This window comes from Ovis aries, chromosome 9 (genome assembly GCF_016772045.2).
Source record: "Ovis aries strain OAR_USU_Benz2616 breed Rambouillet chromosome 9, ARS-UI_Ramb_v3.0, whole genome shotgun sequence".
Classification (NCBI taxonomy): Eukaryota; Metazoa; Chordata; class Mammalia; order Artiodactyla; family Bovidae; genus Ovis; species Ovis aries.
The window spans coordinates 73,766,202-73,789,771 of record NC_056062.1 but is presented as its reverse complement, the minus strand read 5'-3'; the positions used below and the strand labels follow the sequence as shown (position 1 = coordinate 73,789,771).

General features: G+C 36.8%; 1 protein-coding gene across 43 annotated transcripts in view; it reads left to right on the top strand.

Moving 5' to 3' along the window:
* The window catches only part of RIMS2 (regulating synaptic membrane exocytosis 2), a 601,609-nt gene that overhangs the window by 96,818 nt on the left and 481,221 nt on the right, over positions 1 to 23,570 (top strand). For 34 of the 43 annotated variants that reach the window (XM_027973140.3, XM_027973141.3, XM_060393850.1 and 31 more), the window contains 2 exons: positions 13,930 to 13,962; positions 14,364 to 14,450. The exons of the other annotated variants lie outside the window; for them this stretch is intronic. In XM_027973140.3, the coding sequence (XP_027828941.2) occupies positions 13,930 to 13,962; positions 14,364 to 14,450 (120 nt within the window). The remainder of the gene's footprint in view (positions 1 to 13,929; positions 13,963 to 14,363; positions 14,451 to 23,570) is intronic. 43 annotated transcript variants of the gene reach the window in all.

The following is a 23,570-nucleotide window of genomic DNA, read 5'->3' as shown; positions in this document are numbered from 1 at the left end:
GTGGACATAACAAACCCATGTAGACAACACTTATATGTATTTTTTTCTATATGTCTGTCCATTGGCATACATCATTTTATTCTGCTTCACTTTACTGTGAAGTGAAGTGAGTTGCAGATAGTGAGTTTTTTACAAACTGAAGGTTTGTGGCAGCTCTACCTTGAGCAAGTCTATTGATGCCAGTTTCGCCAACAGCATTTGCTCACTTTGTGTCTCCTTGTCAGATTTTGATAATTCATGCACAGTTACAAACTCTTCACTAGCAAAAAGATTATGATTATGACTTGCTGAAAGCTCAGATGATGGTTAGCATTGTTTGGAAATCAAGTATTTTAAAATTAAGGTATATACATTGTTTTCTTAGATATAATGCTGCTGCTGCTGCTGCTAAGTCGATTCAGTCGTGTCCGACTCTGTGCGACCCCATAGACGGCAGCCTACCAGGCTCCCCCATCCCTGGGATTCTCCAGGCAAGAACACTGGAGTGGGTTGCCATTTCCTTCTCCAAAGCATAAAAGTGAAAAGTGAAAGTGAAATCGCTCAGTCATGTCCGACTCTTGGCTTACCAGGCTCCTCCGCCCATGGGATTTTCCAGGCAAGAGAACTGGAGTGGGTTGCCATTGCTTTCTTCGAGATATAATGCTATCACACACTTAATAGACTACAGGAAAGTATAAATGGATGTTGATATGCACTAGAAGACCAAAAATTTTGTAACTTGCTTTATTGGGATATTTGCTTTATTGTGGTGGTCTGGAACAAATACAAAACCTCTCTTTCCTTGTATCTACCTACCTATTATTTACCACTTTTCCCTATAATGCATAAATATACATGACTTTAGAGTAATATCTTTGTGGCTCTAAACCCAGCAGGGCTGACTCTAAACCCAGCAGGGCGGGCAGGGTCCATTCTAACCTCCTTTCTTTGCTTGTTTGTAACTTCTTTCCCTGACAGTGAAAAATCTGGTACTCATTAGCAATGATTTATTTACTTATTGTTCAATCCTGGCTTATGTGTACAATAGAATCAGAATTGCTAACCTGTGCAGTGTGAAACAAATTTGCCAGTTAAACTACAGTATTTATGTATAGTTCTTTTTAGGCTTTAGTGTTACAGTTTTCTAAACTTTCCTTTCCTAATGTTGATTAATTCAGCAACTTTCCCCACCCGTCCTTATCAGCGAGGTTATGTTATACATTTTCCATGCAGAGATTCATTTGTCATATTCTTCATTCCATCCTAGGATTCTCGTGTCCTGGTTGACTTTTTAAAAAATTGTATAAATTAAGATTTACTCTTTGTCATGTTTTTGTTGGGTTTGTGTTTTTTCCCCCTGTGAGTTTTGACAACTATGTATTGTCATGTATCCAGCCACACAGTATTATACAGAACAGTTTCAACAGTTATCCTAAAAATTCCCTTGTGTGACCTCTTTGTTGCTAACTCCTGGATCTTAAGGGAAAAGCTTTTAATTTCTCAACACTCAGTCTGAAGTTAGCTGCAAGTTTTGTTGTTGTTGTTGTTATCAAATTGAGGACATTTCCTCACTTTCTTGTGTGTTGAGAGTTTTATCATGGATGGTTCTTGAATTTTGTCAGATGCCTTTTCTGTACCTCTTGATGTAGCCATATGCTTTTTCTTCTTTAGCCTGAAGATGCGATTGATTACATGGACTGATTTTCAAATACTGAGCTAGCATACTTGGGTTAAATCCAGCCTGGTCATGCTATACAATTGTTTTTATACATTGTTGGATTCAATTTGCTAATATGTTGTTGAATATACATTCATTGGTGTTCATGAGAGATGTTCATCAAAAATTTCATTTCTTTTAGTGTCTTTGCCTGGTTTTCATAAGGTGATGCTGCTGTAGAGTATGAGTTAAGCAGTGTTCCCTGGGCTTCCTTTTCTGGGAGATTGTAGAGGATTGGTACCATTTCCTCTTTAAATGTTTGGTAGAACTCACTGACGAAACTGTCTAGACCTTGGTGATTTCTGTTTTGTATGGTTATTAGCTACTTATTTGATTTCTTTAATAAATAGATGTAGATTATCTTTAATAGATGTAGATTTCTTTAATAGGTTCAGATTATCTGTTTCTCCTTGTGTGAACTTTTGTAGATTATATTTTCTAAGAAAATGGTCCAGTTCAGAAAGTTACTAAATTTCTGGGCATATAATTGTTCTTAATATTTTTAGATCAGTAAGGAGATCCAACCAGTCCATTCTAAAGGAGATCAGCCCTGGGTGTTCTTTTGGAAGGAATGATGCTAAAGCTGAAATTCCAGTACTTTGGACACCTCATGCAAAGAGTTGACTCACTGGAAAAGACTCTGATGCTGGGAGGGATTGAGGGCAGAAGGAGAAGGGGACGACAGAGGATGAGATGGCTGGATGGCATCACTGACTCAATGGATGTGAGTTTGAGTGAACCGCGGGACATGGTGATGGACAGGGAGGCCTGGTGTGCTGTGATTTATGGGATTGCAAAGAGTCAGACACGACTGAGCAACTGAACTGAACTGAACTGAATGATAGACTGCCTTTCATTTCTGATATTAGTAATTTGTGTCTTCTTTTTCTTGACTAGTGTAGCTCTGCTGCTGCTGCTAAGTCGCTTCAGTCGTGTCCAAATCTGTGTGACCCCATAGACGGCAGCCCACCAGGCTCCCCCATCCCTGGGATTCTCCAGGCAAGAACACTGGAGTGGGTTGCCATTTCCTTTTCCAATGCAGGAAAGTGAAAAGTTAAAGTGAAGTCACTCAGTCGTGTCTGACATTTTGCGACCCCATGGACTGCAGCCTACCAGGCTCCTCCATCCATAGGAGTTTATAATTTTTTTATTCTTTATAAACAGGCAACTTTTGGTTTTGTTGTGTTTTGTCTGTTGATTTGCTATTTTAGATTTCAATGATGATTCCTTTAATTTTTATTATTTCTTTTCTTCTTGTGTTAGACTTAATTTGCTTCCCCACCCTGCTTTCCTAAGGTGGAAGTTAGTTTTATGGATTTAGATCTTTCTTTTTTCCCTAGCATGTGCATCCAGTACTAGGAATTTTCATCTAAGCACATATTTAGCTGCATCTTACAAATCTTGATACATTTTCATTTTCACTTTAGTTCATAAAATTTCAAATTTTTCTTGATAATTCATTGACCTTTGCATTATTTAGAAGTGTGTTAGTTTCTAGACATTTTGATTTCCCACTACAGTTCTGTTATTTATTTCTAGTTTAGTTTGATTGTGAACTCAGAGCATACTCTGTATGACTTACGTTCTTTTAAGTTTGTTGAATAGTGTATTACGGTTTAGTATGTGGTCTGTCTTGGCGAACATCCCACTGAGCTTGAGAATAATATGTATTCTGCTACTGGATGAAGTATTATAGAATGTCAGTTGTATCTATTCTATTGATGATGCTCTTCAGTTCTGCTATATTCTTGCTCATTTTCTGCCTACTGGATCTGTCAATACTGATTGAAGTGTAACATCTTTAACTATAATAGTGAATTTGTATATTTCTTGTGCCTCTTGTATTTTGACATTCTATGGTTAGGTTCTGCAAATTAAGGGTTATTTTGTGTTCTTGGGAAACTCACTTCTTTATCATTATGGAGTGCCCCTCTTTATCTCTGATAATTTTCATTGCTCTGATGGTGACTTTGTCTGAGATTAAGTAGATTCTCCAGCTTTCTTTTTATTACTGTTAGAATGGTATATCTTTCTTCATTCCTTACTGTGTCTGTTTCAAGTGGTTTCCTTTAGAAAACACATTGTTGACACTCTTTTTTTTGTTGTTTGTTTTGTTTTGTTTTTTTGTTTTTGGTTAATCTACTTTGACAGTGTCTATCTTTTAATTGGTGAATTTAGATCATCCACATTTAAAATTGAAATGGCAACCCACTCCAGTATTCTTGCTTGGGAAATCCCATGGACAGAGGAGCCTGGCAGGCTACAGTCCATGGGGTCGCAAAGAGGTGGGCATGACTGAGCGTGCGCACATACACACACACACACACACACACACACACACACACACTACTTTGACAATTTCTATTTTTTAATTGGTGAATTTAGATAATCCACATTTAAAATTATTATTGATATAATTGGGTTAATAGCTGTTATATTTGTAATTGTTCCAATCATTGCCTTTGTTCTTCTATTCACTTTTTTGGTCTTCTACTATTTCTCTCCAGTCTCTGGTTTGAGTTCAGCATCTTATATGATTTGATTCCATTTTCTTTCCTCACTTAACATATGAATTATGTTTCTTTTTAAAAAAATTATATTTTTTAATGGTTGTTGAAGAACTTGCTACTGATTCATAAATTAACAACTAATCCAAGCCTACTTTCAGATAACACTATACCACCTCAGGGGTAGTACAAGTACTTTATAAAAGTGTATTCCTGATTTTTCCCTCTTGTACCTTAAAAATTGGTATTAGTCATTTCACTTATCCTTAAGCTATAATCATCAAAAGCTGTGTTACTACTATTATTTTGAACAAACTTCTGTTAGATCAATTAAGAATAAGAAAAAAAATTTTTTTTTTTCCCCTCATTTATTCCTTGCAAAGAGTCAGGCACAACTGAGTGACTTCCCTTTCACTTCTCACTTTCATGTATTGGAGAAGGAAATGGCAACCCACTCCAGTGTTCCTGCCTGGAGAATCCCAGGGACAGTGGAGCCTGTTGGGCTGCCGTCTATGGGGTCGCACAGAGTCGGACACGACTGAAGCGACTTAGCAGCAGCAGCATTCCTTCACTAATGCTCTTCCTATATTTTATATAGATGTTAGTTTCCAACTTATACCATTTTCTTCTCCCCTTTTTACATTCTTTGAAAGGCAGGTAACCTAATGATACATTACCTAATTTTTTCCTTGTCTGAGTAGGTATATTTCTCGATTAGTTTTGAAGAATAATTTCACTGCACACAGGATTCTAGGTTAGTGGGTCATTTTTTCTTTCAACTCTTCAAATATTTTATTCCACTTTCTTCTTTCTTGCTTGTTTTTTAAAGAGAAGTCCAAAGTAATTCTTATGTTTATTTCTCTGTAGTTAAGATGTTTATTTTCCTTCCAGCTTCTCAGAATTTCCTGTTTGTCTTTGGTTTTCTGCAGTTTGAGTAGCATTTGCCTAGGTATATATATATATATATATATATATATATATATATTTTTTACTATTGATCATGCTTAGTGTTCCTCATGCTTCCTAGATCTATGGCTTGGAACCTGTCATTAATTTTGGAAAACTCTCAATTTCTTTGTTACTTCAAGTATTCCTTCTGTCCCTTTCTTCTCCTTCTGACATTCCCATTGCCTGTATATTATGCCTTTTTAAAATTATCCCATAGTTCGTGGACATTCTGTTCCATCTTTTTCTTTTCTTTCTTTGTCTTTCAGTTTTAGAAGTTTTTATTGGCGTATTTTCAAGCTCATTTGTTCCTTTTCAGCTGAGTGTGGTCTACTGATGAGTCTATCACAAGCATACTTCATTCCTGCTACAGGGTCACTAATTTCTAGAAATTCCTTTTCATTCTTTCTTAAGCAGTTTATTTCTTTGGTCACACTACTCATCTGTTCTTTTTTTGAACTTCTTATTTATTTATTTTTAATTATAGAATAATTGCTTTACAATATTGTGTTGGCTTCTGTCATACAGCAGCGTGAATCAGGCATAAGGATACACATGTCCCTCCCTCTTGAACATCTCTGCCACACTCACCCCATCCTACCCTTCTCTGTTGTCATACAGTACCATGTTGAGGATATATTTGCAAATGAAGCAATTGAAGTGGGATTAATCTCTAAACTGTACAAACAGCTCATGTAGCTCAATTTCAGAAACAACCTGATCAAAAGATGGGTGGAAGATCTAAACAGACATTTCTCCAAAGAAGACATACAGATGGCTGACAAACACATGAAAATATGCTCAGCATTGCTCATTATTAGAGAAATGTAAATCAAAACTATAATGACCTTCCACCTCAAATCAGTCAGAATGAGCATCATCAAAAAATCTGCAAACAATAAATGCTGGAGAGGGTGTGGGGAAAAGGGAACCTTCTTGCACTATTGGTGGGAATGTGAAGTCATACAGCCCCTGTGGAGAACATTATGGAGAGTCCTTAAAAATAGAACTACCGTATGACCCAGCAATCCCATGCCTGGGCATATATCTGGAGAAAGTGGAAGTGAAAGTGTTAGTCACTCAGTCATGTCTGACTTCTTGCAACCCCATGGACTGTAGCCTGCCAGGCTCCTCTGTCCATGGGATTCTCCAGGCAAGAAGGAGTGCGTCACCATAGGAAATCTTACCAACCCAGGGATTGAACCTGGGTCTCCTGCATTGCAGGTGGATTCTTTACCATCTGAGCCACCAGAGAAGCCCCTTATCTTGAGAAAACCATAATTTGAAAAGACAGATGCACCCCAATGTTCACTGAAACACTATTTCCAAAAGCCAGAACATGGAAGCAACCTGCTCTTCATCAACAGATGAGTGGCTGAAGAACTCAGCCATAAAAAGGAATGAAATTGTGCTATCTGCAGAGATGTGGATGGACCTAGATCATACAGAGTGAAGTCAGAAGGAGAAAAATACTATATGTTGCTTGTATTGGAATCTAGGTGAATGATACAGATGAACTTATTTGCAAAGCAGAAATTGACACACAGATGTAGAGAACAAGCTTAAGGAGGTTGTATTCTTGCCTGGAGAATTCCACGGAACATTATGGAGCGTCCTTAAAAAACAGAACTACCATATGACCCAGCAATCCCATGCCTGGGCATATATCTGGATATGCCCAATATATCAGTATTTTCTAATTTTCCTTGTATTTTCTTTTACTCATTGTTTAAAAGTGTATGTTCATTAATTTCTAAAAATTTATGATTTCTCTAGGTTTCCTTTTGTTCTCAATTTCTCACTTTATCCTCTTGTATTTTTAGGCAGTTCAGTTCAGTTGTTCAGTTGTGTCCGACTCTTTGTGACCCCATGGACTGCAGCACACCAGGCTTCCCTGTCCATCACCAACTTCCGGAGCTTACTTAAACTTTAGTCCATGGAGTCGGTGATCCCATCCAACCATCTCATCCTCTGTTGTCCCCTTCTCCTCCTGCCTTCAGTCTTTCCCAGCATCAGGGTCTTTTCCAGTGAGTGAGTTCTTCATATCAGGTGGCCAAAGTATTGGAGTTTCAGCATCAGCATCAGTCCTTCCAATGAATATTCAGGACTGATTTCCTTTAGGATGGACTGGTTGGATCTCCTTGCTGTCAAAGGGACTCTCAAGAGTCTTCTCCAGCACCACAGTTCAAAAGCATCAGTTCTTCGGTGCTCAGCTTTCTTTATAGTCCAACTCTCACATCCATACATGACTAATGGAAAAATCATAGCTTTGACTAGATGGACCTTTGTGGGCAAAGTAATGTCTCTGCTTTTGAATATGCTATCTAGGTTGGTCCTTTTCTAGCTTGCTCCTTTTCTTCCAAGGAGCAAGCGTCTTTTAATTTCGTGGCTGCAATCACCATCTGCAGTGATTTTGAAGCCCAATAAAATAAAGTCTCTCACTGCTTCCATTGTTTCCCCGTCTATTTGCCATGAAGTGATGGCACCAGATGCCATGATCTTAGTTTTCTGAATGTTGAGTTTTAAACCAAGTTTTACACTCTCCTCTTTCACTTTCATCAAGAGGCTCTTTAGTTCTTCACTTTCTGCCATAAGGGTGGTACCATCTGCATATCTGAGGATATTATATTTTAGAATATACTTTATATGATTTCTCTATTTTAAAGTCTACTGAGACTTAATTAGTGGCCTGACATGTGGTCTTTCCTGGAAAATGCCCCATTTCCACTTGAGAAGAATGTGTTTGATTTTCTTTTTGGGTGTAATAGTCTATATATGTTTGATTTAGTTGATTTATTGTGTCTTGATGTGAATCTCTTTGATTTCATCTTATATGGAATATGTTGATCTTCTTGAATGTTTATATTGATGTATTTTATCAAATATGGGAAACTTTTAGCCATTATTTCAGCAAATATTCTCTCTTTCTTCTTCTGGAATTCCCGCAACAAACCTATGTTGATCTACTTAATGGTGTCCCATAGTTCCCTTAGACTCTCTTTTCTTCAATCTGTTTTCTTTCTGTTCTTCAGATTCAGTGCATTTTATTGTTACATCCTCAAGTTTGCTGATTATTTCTTTTCCCTCTTGAAATCTGCCTTTGCATTCTTCTAGCGAATTTTTCATGTCACTTTTTGTACTTTTTTTTGGGAAGGGGGAAATTTGTCTGGTCTGAAAATTGATACAAGGCAGATTGACAGGAGAAAAAAAAATTAATTTGTTTGCCCAGAGGTCACATAGAAATGAAACCCTTAAAGTGACCAAGTCAGGCTGTTTATATATTCATTTTACACAAATAGACAGTTATTTTTGACAAGTTAACAAAAGGGCTTTACTTGTAGTAGCAGATCAATGAAGAAGTCACACAGATTTTTTTTATACAGCTTTCTTTTGCCTGAATTTCCTGATTCTGTTGAGGAGGATGTTTTCTGTACTTTGGGTATGGGGGAATACCTTCATACTGGAGATTTCTTTCTTACTTTTGGGGGGAAGAGAAGGATTAGAGTATTATTTTCCTCTAAGTATCATTTTTTTTCTCATTGTTTGTCAAGTAGCTTTAATTCAAAATAATCTATATGCCATTGTGTGTGTCTTGGGGCAGCCTGCTCTCAGTCAGGAAACTGGTCATATTAATATAAATATGTGGTAAGTCTGGAAATCATATTTCCCCTTCACTAATTTTTGTTACCTTCTGTTATTGTTTTTATGTAGTTGTATTTTTTTTAGTTGTAGGCTGTGTCTTTCTGCCATTCAGCAGTTGTAGGCTGTGTTATAAGCTTGAGATCTTCTCAGTCTTTTCTGAATTTGCCCCTCTCACTGGGCAAGTGTAGTGACTTTCTGTTTTTTCTCAGGTACCCAATTACTTTAAGTTTCAGTCTTTAAAGTCTGGCTTCCAAAGCAGGGAGGAATTGAAAAATGAAAGTCGTGGGGGAAATGTACTGGTCCTTTAAATATATCCTGGGTGTCACCTTCGCCAAAGGAGAAGGGATTTGCAACAATGAGGGGATTACAAAAACTTACCTCTTTATATCCACCTGTGAGATGAGAAGTAATAACCAGTGATCAGAGCACAAATCTCATATTTGGGGGACAGGGTCATTTTTACTCACCCTGGCCCCTCTAAACGGAGGGCAGGTTGCTCCAGGAACAGGTAAATAGCTACCTTACACGGAGCAAGGTGGTATGGAATGGTTAGCTGCTATTATGCTAAGAACTCAAATTGACTGAAATTAACAGCAGTGTGTAGTTCTAGCATTCTTCTGAAGTTAAAAACCCTCATAGACTCCAGATTTCCAGAACAGTTACATCAGGGAGATTGCCTAGGTTTGGGCTGGGGGGCAGGTTTCTGTTGCTTTCTATTCTCTTGTGTTGTCTTTATTTTTGTCTTCCTTCCTGTTTTGTATTTCCCCAGAGACTTCTTACTAGTGTCTACAGCTTGCAGTTCTTTTAGTTGTAATCCCATTGCTGCTCAGGAATTCTAATGACTGGTGGTAAGGTGTTGCTACGGGACAGTCATTCGGTAGTCCTGGTTGTTGTTGTTTAGTCACTAAGTTGTGTCCAGCTCTTTGTGACCCAATGGACTGTAGCCTGCTAGACTCCTCTGTCCATAGGATTTTCCCAGGCAAGAATACTGGAGCAGGTTGCCATTTCTTCCTCCAAGAGATCTTCCTGACCCAAGGATCAAACCCATGTTTCCTGCATTGGCAGGCAAATTCTTTACCACTGAGCCACCAGGGAAGCCCCAGTATTCCTAGAGGGAGCTGTAGTTTGGTATCGTCCTTCTCCCACATAAAAGGCTAGAGGATTTTATAATAGATGTTTACCTTCTTCAGGCTTGTTTGATTTTGGTAAAATTTCAGGTGCTTTGTTGTTGTTGTTCAGTTGTTCATTCATGTCTGACTCTCTGTGACCCCGTGGACTGCATGCAGCACGTCAGGCTTCCCTGTCCGTCACCATCTTGCAGGGCTTGCTCAAACTCATGGCCGTTGAGTCAGTGATGCCATTCAACCATGTCATCCTCTGTCGTCCCCTTCTCTTCCTTCTTTCAATATTCTGCAGCATCAGAGTCTTTTCCAATGAGTCAGCTCTTTGCATCAAGTGGCCAAAGCTTCAGCTTCAGCATGGGTCCTTCCAATGAATATTCAGGGTTGATTTCCTTTAGGAAACCAGTCATGGTTTGATCTCTTTGCTGTCCTGGGGACTCTCAAGAGTCTTCTCCAACACCACAGTTCAAAAGCATCAGTTCTTTGCCGCTCAGCTTTCTTTATAGTCCAACACTCACATCCATACATGACTATTGGAAAAACCATAGCTTTGACTAGATGGACCTTTATTGGCAAAGTAATGTCTCTGGTTTTTAATATGCTGTCTAGGTTGGTTATAGTTTTCTTCCAAGGAGCAAAAATCTTTTAATTTCATGGCTGAAATCACTGTCTGCAGTGATTTTGGAGCCCAAGAAAATAAAATCTGTCACTGTTTCTCCATCTGTTTGCCATGAAGTGATGGGACCAGATGCCATGATCTTCGTTTTCTCAATGTTGAGCTTTACGCCAACTTTTTCACTCTCCTCTTTCACCTTCATCAAGAGGCTCTTTAGTTCCTCTTTGCTTTCTGCCATAAGGCTGGTATCATCTGCATTTGTGAGGTTATTGATATTTCTCCCGGCAATCTTGATTCCAGCTTGTGCTTCATTCAGCCTGGCATTTCACATAATGTACTTTATATATAAGTTAAATAAGCAGGGTAACAATATACAGCCTTGACATACTTCTTTCCCAGTTTTGAACCAGTCTGTTTTTCCATGTCCAGTTCTAATTGTTGCTTCTTGATCTGCATGCAGATTTCTCAGGAGGCAGGTAAGGTGATCTGGTATTCCCATCTCTTGAAGAATTTTCCACAGTTTGCTGTGATCCATACAGTCAAAGGCTTTAGTGTAGTCAGTCAAGTGGAAGTAGATATTCAGTTGTTTAGCTTCTCTTAAAATTTTTTCCCCCTGAATTTAGGATTGTTAAAGAGAGTAGAGAGCTCTGGGAGTATTTCAAAAAAATATTGATCCCCCCGCTCCTGTTGCTGGATGCTGGAGGAAATTTTTCTCTGATCTTCACAGCGAGCAGCTGGTAGGGCTTTGTGGAAGTGTGATGGTATGCCTGAAACTTGGACTCCTTGTGTTATGCCCAGTGTCCGAGTCCCCAAAACTGAGAGAATAAGACATCTGCAGCAATGCAAAAGCGTGAAGGGGATTATTGCTAGCTCGAGCCAGGGCTCCCGTCACATCCAACACAGTGGAGTTAGAACAAGAGCCCCGAGCCCTGGATCACAGCCCTATTTATAGGTTTAGGACAGAGACAGAGAGTTGGCAAGGGCTTATTGGCTGCAGGAGTTTCCTGGTCTTAACTAATTGGCTAGATTCTTGGAGGCGTGGGCTTCTTTGGGGGAGGTCCATCCTTATCCTGATAGGCTTGAACCAGGCTACCGGGAGCATACTGATTGGCCAAGTCCTTGGTGTCGGCAGGAGATGATCTCAGTTCCTCCTGGGCAGTGACTCATCCCTTCCGTGAAGGAGACTTAGGCCTACCGTGGCCCCTGAAGCCTGTCATGGTGCCGGCTAAGTCTTAACACTTGGAATTTTAAACTTTTTATCTAGTCCAAGGAGAGTCTCTGACCATTGGTCAATTATGTTAAAAGTCTTCCAAAAGACACTGGCCGCATGTGTGGGCCTCTGCTCCTGGGCTTGTACTATTGGTAAACTGTGATAGACTGTGTCCATTTGTCTGTTTCTCTAGCTTTCAGTTTGCCCACTCCATGACCTAAATTGTTTGATGACTAAGAAGAGTTGTTGATTTTCAGTCTGTTCAGCATTTTTACTTGTAAGGATGGGAGTGATGATTTCCAAGCTCTTTATATATTTTATTGGAAACTGGAAGCCCCTCATATAGTTTCTGGAATGCAGGAATGTAGTTTATTGTTAATAATGTTAAGGTGCTATCCAAGATATATATAATTACTTTTCCATATTACCAGTGCTTAAACTATTATCTCAGCATGAATTTTAAGTGTGGTCAGATACTCTTGAGGTTTGATTTCATCTAATATATTGGACAAAAGAAGGATAATCTAATACTCTTGATTGTATTTAAAGATGACAAATATTTATACTGCTATGCTTTGTGGTACATATTTTATTTGGGAAACTGATGCAAATGTTTATATATTTCACATATATTTTACAAAGCCCATAAACAATTTCTGAATTGGTAATTTACATTTTTATGTCTGTTAATTATTTTAACTTACATTTAAAAATTAGAAACTGATTTATAATTAATATAAATTCGTTTATGATAAAAACATTTATCACTAATTAAGAGCAAATATGATTTCTTGTAGAGAATCACCTAGGATGTGTTCAAATATCTTCTCCTCTTTCATGAATTTATTTTAATGTTTTTGTTTTTAACATACATATTATTTGGTGAAGGATAATCTTGAATTATTCTCCATTTTGATAAGCTGGTTTGGTAAATTTTCTTATATAGGACCTATTTTGTTCTAAAACATTAAGAGATTTTTATGTCTTATTCTCAAAGAAATACAATAATAAGTTTTCTAGATAGATTGTCACTATAGTTTGCTTGTATTTGTTTGCTTATATATTTGGTGCTAAATATAATCCTTTATTAGTATTCCATTATATCTCTATTTAAATGCTAAATGATGTCACCTTAGCTCTAGGCTAAAACTGTTGTACTTTTTGAAGTTTATGCAGAGAACAGAAGATATTCTTTTTAGTTAATATAGAGATATATAAATACCAATTATATTCATTGAGACACAAAAATGTATAAGGGTATACCTTTTCATTAAATCATTAGATCATTTAAAATAAAAATACACTGGAAAAAATCAATTTAATTTAAAAAGAATTTAATTTACAGTGTTAATATAGTTTCCTAATGAAAGTCCTAGATTCTGGGGATCCATTTTAGTTACCAATCCTTAGTCTTTCTTTGGGAAAGTAAAAACTAATCAACTGATCACTTATCACAGGTTTATCTCTCAGGACCAGTCCCAGGCAAAGTGTGGGAAACCACATTTCAGAGGCATCACTATCCTTGTGTTTTCACTTTCTCTACTTTTAAATGTCCAGCTAAACAGTGAAGCACTGAGTTGATTATAGGGTAAATGCATTTTTAGTCTTTTATAGTTATATGAATAATTTACTTTAGCTTATGAATATTTTAAATTTAATACACATAATTATCTTAGTAGCTATTTTTAGGTTATTGGATGCATAACTCCCCAACTTCTTTATCTGTTCCTTTGTGAAGTAAATGAATCCGTTTGGAAGGCTTTAAAAATACATTTATAAAACTTCACATTTTATTTAAAATATTTATACCTTTACTTCAATTATATTAAGGAAGAAATTTTAAAATAAAGAGGAAATCTGTTCATCTTCAGTAGATCAAATGTAACTATTTCATATAATACTTTATTTTAAATGCTTCAGTTTCAATATTAATACAAGTGTGCAGAAAACTTGAGGACAAATCATGGAATCATTAAGAGAGCAGAAGAATTTTAATATTAGCCTTCTAATAAAACAAACGATTCAACTTTTCCTTTTTGTGTCATATTAATTCAGATGTATAATTCAAATATATGGCAAGGCATATAGCTTTTCTATGTGACCTCATTTTTCATTTCTATATGACCACAGATCTGTAGATAGAAATTTCTTCCCAGTACAGTGCACTCAGTTGTGCAAACTTATCTTTTTAGGGTCAAAGAAGAGCACAAACCACAGACGACACAGTAAGTAAACGTACTGAGTGCAGTAGGCTTGACCTCTGTACCTTTGCCACCTTCTGCTTTCTGCGCCTTGGATGGTATTAGCTCGCACTAATACTGGATAGGCTGCAGCTAGTGTGTCTTCTGCTTTCGGACTCTCTGGCTTGTAAGAGAGCTGCCCGCAGCTTCTTACTTCATCCATACACTGACTAGATGTAGTGTTTTGCTGCCTGCTTGTGGACTAGTTAAGTGTTCAAACTTAATTTCCCTATATTCTGACTGCCTGGATGATAACTGAAGCTCATATTTCCATTGGCTGTAGCTTCTGTGCCTGTGTATTTTTATTAGTATGGATAAGAAAACATTTTCCTACAGTTGTTTTATTCATTTGGTTATTCAGTCACATTATTTGCTTATTTAAACAGGTGGTTTCCCTTTAGTGGGATCACTGAACTGGTAAATAACGTTCTTCAGCCCCAGCAAAAACAACAAAATGAAAAGGAGCCCCAGACGTAAGTAAGCTGATCTGTACAGACTAAATATTATCTCTGATAGCATAACATACTGAAGAGTAGGTATTAAAATACAGCCCTCAAAATAGCATTCCTCAGAAATGAACATTGTTAGACTATGAATATGATATTTTCACCTTTTATTTTTCATATCCCATGGAAATATTAAAAGAAAACAAGGGTAATTTATAGGGTAGGAAGAATAAAGAGGTAATTCTTTCCCCAACTTTAATATAAATTACATTATCTGTATTTATCCAGTAAAATATTGTCTCCAATAATGCAATATATTCCAAAGCATGTTTCTTTCAAAAATAATTCCTGAAGACATAAGATGTATTTACCCACCCCACCGCAGCCCCCGATTCAATCTTTGTTCAAGTTTATACAGGTTTTTTTTTTTTTTTAAAGGCTAGGAGAATTTCTTTATTGTAATATTTCTGAGTGTCTAAATATGCTCCAAAGGTGTTAGTTAGAATATATAATCTTAACTAAATTTTTGTGACTACTAAGTCCTGTTTTCACTAAACATTTCATTAGATTATGAAATATAATTTGGGAAATGCAGCAATTTATTCTCACATTGGTCCAAAACATTAAAATATGTCAATTCCACTTATTTCAGTTTTTTCTAGGTTGAAACACATTCTTTACACAGTTGTTCATACTTATATCTTTTTAACTTTGTGCAAGAAATATTATTTATGTTGTAAAGTGGAAGTTACTCGGAGAATGGGAGAAAGATTGCATAGATATAAGTTCCACTCTCCCCATAATAATTGCCATCTTACTCAGAAATGCTGTTACCAGTCAACCTCTATGCTTTCTAAAAGTAGGAATTATGTCTATGGAGAAGATGGTTTGGTTGTAGGAATGGGCAGGTTGAAAAGTGAAACAAGCTCTGGAGAGAACAAGAATAGCTACCAGGAACCTTAAGATGAAACATTCAGTAAAACATTAATATTTTTGCCTTTAATCCAAACTAGAAGGCAGTGTCTTTTTGTTTTGCTATTGTTGAGGGTACTCCCTCATCCATTTTATGTTATCTGTATGCATTTTATTTTAACTTTTGTCAGTGTTTCAGTTTCAATTGAAGTAGAAAACTGTATTGTGATATGCTCCTCCTAATAGTTGATAATGTAGATGTATAGTTGAAACTGCTGCTATATTTAAGCCAGTTGAAATCAAGACCTGTGCTTGTCTTGTCTACATTTTATCTTTGACATCTAGCAGAGTGCCTGACCCACAGTAAGAACTCAATAAATGTGTCTTTACAACTGATTTTATATGTTTTATCCTCTTATAAGAATAATGTGTTCCAAGGGATAGAAATAATTTCTTTAATCAGCAAAAATTGTGTTAAAATTGCACAAAATGTTATTGTTTTGCTGATTTTTCTCTAAGGCACTGAAACATGGTAATATAGTAAAATCAATTAGCAAAGTATGATTAGATGCAACTTTGTCTCAATTTAAAATGATGTCAGTTATGTATCTTCTTTGTTTTAGAAAATAATCAAGATTAAATTACATTTAGTAGATTATAATAGATATTAAATAAAATAGATATTTTGTTAGTAACTTTAAAAAGTGATTTCTAATTACTGAAACAAAATAACATTTGATTGGCATAAGCAAAGATCAAGGCATATTTGAAATGAAATAGCTTTATTTCAAATAAAAATAATATAATTTGCTTTGATTTTTGGCTAGGAATATTTTAGAAGAGACTAGTACTTTGTGATGTTTTAAAAATTAATTCTATATTAATAAATATTATTTCCATTAAAGTTTCTTGGACAACTAATTCATTTTTCTTGTTCTGTGACCTATACAGTTTAAAAAAATCAGAACTAATAGGTTCTCTTAATAGTTACTTTCTTCATCTTACAGTCTTATTGTACTAAAGATTTCTGATACATAAGCTTTTAGTAGCTTTCCTTTTATCTTTCTGATCTACAGAAGAGGGTTTCTTCTGAATCTTCTTTGATTCATCTTCTTTTCAATCAGAGTCTGGGATTTCTTATTTCCGAATCATCTCAAGGTTTCTCTCTTTGACTACCATTTGAGTGGGATAACATCCAATCTGCTTGTTCACTTATCTGTTAAATTATTTTGGTGCATTGTATTCTGGGAATTTATTTTAATTTATAAATGTCAGAAAGTACAACTTATGCTTTTCACATTTTGTATAAACATTTTCACAGTAGAATAAGTAAGTATTCTCTCAGTATTGAAAATCTAATATTTCCTGAATAGTAATTTCACTTTAATGAATTTCTGTAAATCCCATGTTGTGATTATTTAAAAGTTTAATGATGCAGGTTCTTTGAAGTCTGTAATTTTGAAGTTTGTTTATTTCATTGGTGTTTTAAAAAAATGTAACAGGAATGTAATTTTGGATTTTGAATGTAATATAATTTTGCTTTGGGTATTTAATGTGAAAATGTAGATATAAGTAGAATAATGTATCCAACTTTGACTTTCCATAAATATTAAAGTATAGAAAATGGATTGAGCTGATTTTCAGTTGTCAGTTCATTCAGCCTTTGCAGAAATTGCCTAATATACAAATTAAATAATTTTAAATTCTTTTCTTTCTTTCACTACTTTTTTGCTTTAATATCAAAATATAATTGTCTGTAAGGCAATGTAATATACATTATATGTAGAATGTAAAACAAGTCTTTGAATAATTAAAAAGGGTATGCTCGGAAAAAATATAAATGATTTTTAATGCAACAATTATTTTAACTTGGTGCTCCCAATATGTAAATTAGTATCAAAGATACAAATTAATTAAACTAACCAATTGGATTAGTTTGATTTTGAACATTCATGTTTTATTCAGGTTGTGACATGTTAAATAATAAATGTACTTTTGAAATAGTAGGAAAACCTAAAATGTGAGTCAGAATGAGATGGCCACTTAATATAGTAATCGATTCTCTTTGATAATGAGGTATTTTGATAGAAAAAAAATGGTAAGGGGAAGAATTTTTTAAGCTTAGAGAACATCACAGGTGAAAGTTTTTAAGTAGCGAAGGGTTTGAGAGACACAAAGAAGACTAGTGTGGCTGGAATGTAGTGGACAAGAGGGAATGTGAGACCAGGTGTAGAACTCAGACAGGGCAGTGTTTTTCTGGAGAGTGAGAGGGAGTTTAGATCTGAATCTCAGTATAAAGGGAACATACTGAACAATTGTAGACATGAGAGTGATATGATTTAATTTATATATAAAAATCAGTCTGGCTGTTCTGTGGATAGCGTGCGTGAGGATGGAGGTTGAGAGAGTAGCAAGGAGGCTTTTGTGAAAGACTTGGCTAGAGATTATGATGGCTTGGACCAGGTTGATTACACTGAAGAGGGAGGGAAGTGGATTGGGGATATATTTGGGGGTTGAAATGACGTTATTTGTTAGTAGAGTAGATTTAGAGGAAGTAAGGAAGATGAAAGAACCAAAGAGATTTCTGACTGGAAGAATTTATCGGATGGTGATACCATTTACTGTGATCAAAAAGCAGAAAGGGTGAACAGGTTAGAAGAAGAAATTAAAACTGAAGTTTTAAATTTTAGAAGTCTGAGATGCTAATAAGTCAACCAACTTTAAAGGAAAGATATGGATTAACTGGAGAGAAAACTTTTGGAGCTGTCAGTATGGTGTATAAAGCTAGAAGAGTAGATAAGCTGACCCAGTAAGAGAGTGTGTGATGAAGAGCAGATAAGAATGTCCAAGACTGATGTGCCCAGAACAATTCAGGTTACTAGGAATCCGGATAAAAGGACTATGGTTCCTGCTCTCAAAGGTTTGACATTCAAACATGCTGATAAGTAATTAAAAATAATATTGTGGAGATTTCTGGTTTCCTCCTTGATATAAAAAGAATTTGGAAGCTGTCACTCCTATACTTATAAGAAAAGAGCTGGATAAATGGAACAAACTGAAAATCAACTCTTCTTTGATCCATCAGAAAAGTGAGGTCACAGGACAAATCAGTGCCTTGACAACTGAAAGGAGAGGTAAATAGAGAGAATTTCTAGGAGTAGAACCCACTGGAACCAATAACTGGTAGGAAATTGTTGAACTATGGAAAGCTGAGTGTAGAACTAACTTAGGAGTTAAAAATTCCTGGAAGTCCAGCTTTCAGGGAGCCCCCAACCTAGTTTTATGAGTTTTATTTCCATGAATGTAAAAGTGAAAGTCACTCAGTTATGTCTGACTCTTTGCGAGTCCATGGACTATACAGTCCCTGGAATTTTTTCAGTCCCAGGCCAGAATACTCAAGTGGAGAAATACCCTTTTGGAGAAACAGGAAGGTTAGAGAGGACTGTAATTAGGTATTTCTCTACTCTCATGTTGGTTGGGCTCTGGTTAAGTAGTTTCTCCTTCTCCAGTGGATCTTCCCAACCTAGGAATGGAACCCAGGTCTCCCGCATTTCAGTCGGATTCTTTACCAGTTGAGCCACCAGGGAAGCCCAAGAATACTGGAGTGGGTAGCCTATCCCTTCACCAGTGGATCTTCCTTTCCCAGGAATTGAACTTGGGTCTCCTGCATTGCAGGCAGATTCTTTAAAAACAGCTGAGCTACCAGGGAAGCCTAAGAAAGTGAAAGTTGCTCAGTTGTATCCCACTCTTTGCAAGTCCATGGACTATATAGTCCATGAGATTCTCCAGGCCAGAATACTGGAGTGGGTAGCCGTTCCTTCTTCAGGGAATCTTCCCAACCCAGGGATTGAACCCAGCTCCTCTGCATTGCAGCTGGATTCTTTACCAGCTGAGCCACCAGGGAAGCCCTCCATGAACTCTACCAAATTCTCAAGCTCAGTGAAAAATTCTCTCCTACTTCCAGCAATGGATAGGATAAGTAACCATTTTTGACATATTCCAAGAAATTTTCATTCTGAAAGGAAACTACTTAACCAGAGCCCAACCAACATGAGAGTAGAGAAATACCTAATTACAGTCCTCTCTAACCTTCCTGTTTCTCCAAAAGGGGAAAAAAAAAAAAAGCTGAGAAGCATTTGTGACAGTCATAGCCCAGGGGCAGGAGCCCATGAAAAGATTTAAGACTTACTTATGGGATTCTAGAATTCTTCTCTTCCATGTGGCAGTTTAGCAATCCAGGCTGCTTCCGTCTTGTTGGCCAGCCAGTTAGAACACATAGCTATTAGGATTGCTGCATCTGAGCAAGAGAGAGAGAAGGGAGAACTCACATTCATTCTTAATTATGTAAGACAGGAAGTGAGGTAGGTTACCTTTACTCACAGTTCATTGCCCAAAGCTTGTCACAAGGCTCTTAACTAACTGCAAGGAAATCTAGATGGTCCATGTCCTCAGGAAGAGAGGCAACTCTATTTATAGTGAGCACTAGTAACATCGACTGCTTCCCAGGTGGCTAAGTGGGTAAAGACTCCACCTGCAATGCAGGAGACGCAGGAGACACAGGTTCGATATCTGGGTCAGGAAGATCCCCTGGAGGAAGAAATGCCAACCCACTCCAGTATTCTTACCGGGAGAATCCCATGGACAGAGGAGCCTGGGGGCCTATAGTGCATGGGGTTGCAAAAGAGTCAGCCACAATTCAAGTGATTGAATCCACACAGTAATATCAATTGCAGTTAGGTTTCGTTTGATTCTCATTTATTGCAGTGAGGTGTTAATTTCTGGATGCCAAAAGATAACTTGCCAAGAGACTGCTGCTGTAGCAAAGGTAACCCCAGTCCCCACTCTTAGTACTCTTGGTTCTTCTGAAACTGCTGTAATGACTTGAGATCAAGGTCTAATTGGTACAGTACTGAAAGTTAAGGTTAATAATGTGAAGAAAATTCAGAAGTATCCTCTCATAGGAAGGAAACTAATGGTATATAGTGTTTCAGGGAGTACCCCTACAATTTTGTCAGTGGGATTACAAGGAGAATTTTTGCATTCTCCTAGGTGGCAGGAGCCTGGTGGGCTACAGTCCTCGTGGTCTCAAAGAGTCAGACACAACTGAGGCTGCACACATGCAGGTGTCAGTGAAAGGAGATTAAAAATGGGTTAACAGTGAAAGTATATGAAAGCATACTGAGAAACCCTTATTTGAACGTTAGAGATTCCAAGGAACAATAATAAATAAGATAGTTAACAAAGTAATTTTTAAAAGGAGGAACAGAGATACTAGAAAATCTTTCTTCTGTTCTTGGATGGAAGCTGTCTGCTTTGGTGGGTTATCTGCTTGGTCCAAGAGTTGGTTAGCTCTTTCTCTCCAAAGACTATTTCTGGGAGGTTCTTAAGACTCTTTTATTTAAGGTCTCCCGACAGAGCAGATTTCCAACAGTTCATGCAAAATTGTTTGTGTCTTTTTAGTTGTGAAACGTGAGTCTAAGGATCAACATTTTTGAGGCTTTTGCTGAAGTGCTGATTGTTAATGTGACTTATTACAGTCTTTTCCATCGTAACCCTGAGGTAGTTTTTCTCTCTTTTCTCTTTAGAAGATGAAATCTGTAGATTTCATGTCATAGAGTGTCCCTTAGAAGGATGTTTTGGAAATCCTGCTTATACCTGTTGTTGATAAGACTAAGTGAATAACCTGATCCCTTTGCTTAATCATGTTAACTTGCAGTGGGGGTGATTTTAGGGTCAAAAGTGAAATTTCTTAATGTGTGGGCACCTTATTATTAAGTTATAAGAGAAAGCTGATGGACCTGCCTCAAAATTGATTTTATTCTTTTGAAGTCTAATGACAATGGAACTTGAAGGGTCATTGAAAGCATTGTTAATTTTACTTAAAAACCTGGAGAGGGCAATGGCAACCCACTCCAGTACTCTTGCCTGGAGAATCTCATGGACGGCGGAGCCTGGTGGGCTACCCTCCATAGTGTCCCAAAGAGTTGGACACGACTGAATGACTTCACTTTCACTTACTTAAACAAATTCTACTTGTATTTTTGTGAAGATTGAGGATGATATGGACAAGATGTTTTCTTGTAAGCTATTGGTGCTTGACTGATCAAAGCAGTTGACACGAACTTGTGACATAGTGAAAGCAGTTTCTCCACATAAATATGTTTCCAGGTCCAGCACAGGTATTCTTCAGCCTGAGTGGTCTAAAATTGACTATATCTGTCATGTACCATAGGTTAGAACCACCTTAAATTCCTTTTGGCTCAAAAGAAAAAGAAAGGGGGGGGATCAGTAAATAAAGAATAATGATGATGATAGATTACTTGTTCAGACAGTGCATTTAGAAAAATTGATAAAAGTACCAAAGTGCTTATTGCCAAGTAAAGTTTTTATTAAAACATAGTATATGTAGTAATAAGTGCACAGTTTAAAAATATATAGCTCACTGAATTGCCAGACAGTGACTATATCTGGAAACCATGACTGAATGCAAAAAGCAGAGCATTGCCATACTTCCAGGATCTCTTTCTCATGCTCTCTTCCACGGAGGGCTCTCTCTCACCCCTGGGAGTGACTTTTTAACTTGAATATTTTTTTAGCACACATAATATTTTGCCTATTTATATTTAGACTTCAAATAAATAGAATCATATGGTATATTGTGTGTATAATATTTTGTTTAATGTGTTTGTGAGATCCATTCATGTGATTGCATCTAGTTGTATTTCATTCATTCTCATGACTGTATGGCACTCTGGTGTTTGCATATACTGCAATTTATTTATGTTTTACTATTTCTGTGCACTGGGGTTGTTTCCATTTTTGTCTATGAGTAGTGCTGTGATATCAGGGAAGGCAATGGCAACCCACTCCAGTACTCTTGCCTGGAGAATCCCAGGGACGGGGGAGTCTGGTGGGCTGCAGTCCATGGGGTCGCTAGGAGTCGGACATGACTGAGCGACTTCATTTTCACTTTTCACTTTCATGCATTGGAGAAGGAAATGGCAACCCACTCCAGTGTTCTTGCCTGGAGAATCCCAGGGACGGGGGAATCTGGTGGGCTGCTGTCTCTGGGGTTGCAGAGTCAGACACGACTGAAGCAACTTAGCAGCAGCAGCAGCAGTGCTGTGATATACATTCTGATGCCATTATTTCTCATATTATTTGGCAAATTTTGCAGTTATTTGGAACAGTGAAGTACTTCAGCTATTTAAAAATATTTTCAAACATTAAATCTAGTTACTATGTCCGTGTCTCTAGTTTCCCACTTATTTATTTGATAATACTATACGTACTGTTTCTTTCCATGCCCTAGTGTTTGATGTTTCAGTGCCTCTGCATCTGACCAAGAAAGAGAGAGAGACATTCCAGGCCAAGGAACAGGATGGTGTGATCAGATCTGTATTTTAGAAACACATTACATTTGTAATAGTCACTTGGGCAGCTATTTAGAAATTCAGAGGAGAGACTTGGTATGTGACTGGGATGGCCAGCTGTATGACATATGTTTTTATTCTTTTGTAATAATACTAATTATTATTATTACTCTCAGCTGATTAGTAAAGCAGTAACTTTCATACTTTTTTTTAAAAACGCTTCCATTCATAAACAAATATATTTTGCACTATAACCCAGTATACACATACCTACATACATATTTATGTAATAGAAATAAGATTTATAAGAAATCATGCACTCTTTCCAATGCTTTGATCTAGTTCATTAAACTGTGAGTCCTGGCTTGCTAAATTTATTTTATGTCCTTGTATTGGGTTGCACTCTGCTGTTAGAAAAACACTCTGTAATGTGTGTGACTGCATTTAATGTTACATTCTGTAACAGTATGCCGTGAGCTTACTGTTCAAAGCACAACTTAAAACTCATCATCTGAGGAAAGTCAGTGTTACACAAATCATGAAACCCCCCGCCCCACAAAGATGAATGGGAAAACAACAACAGTAAAAAAATCTATGTGACTGGGCATAAAATTACCAGAACAGCAGGATTACTAGGAACTAACAGATTGAATGATGTCTGTTTCTTAAAGAACTCAGAATGAAGAAATTACTTTTGAAAACACTGAATTCAGTGAGCTGCTTTGGTGAGGATGGAGAAAATAGACATGAAAATTTTGAATGAAATAGCTTTTTGAATTAACAAAGTGGAAAAAACTATTTCTAAGTTGATATATTATTGCATATGTCTTTTAAATATTTGTAAGAAAAGTTTTAAATTAAA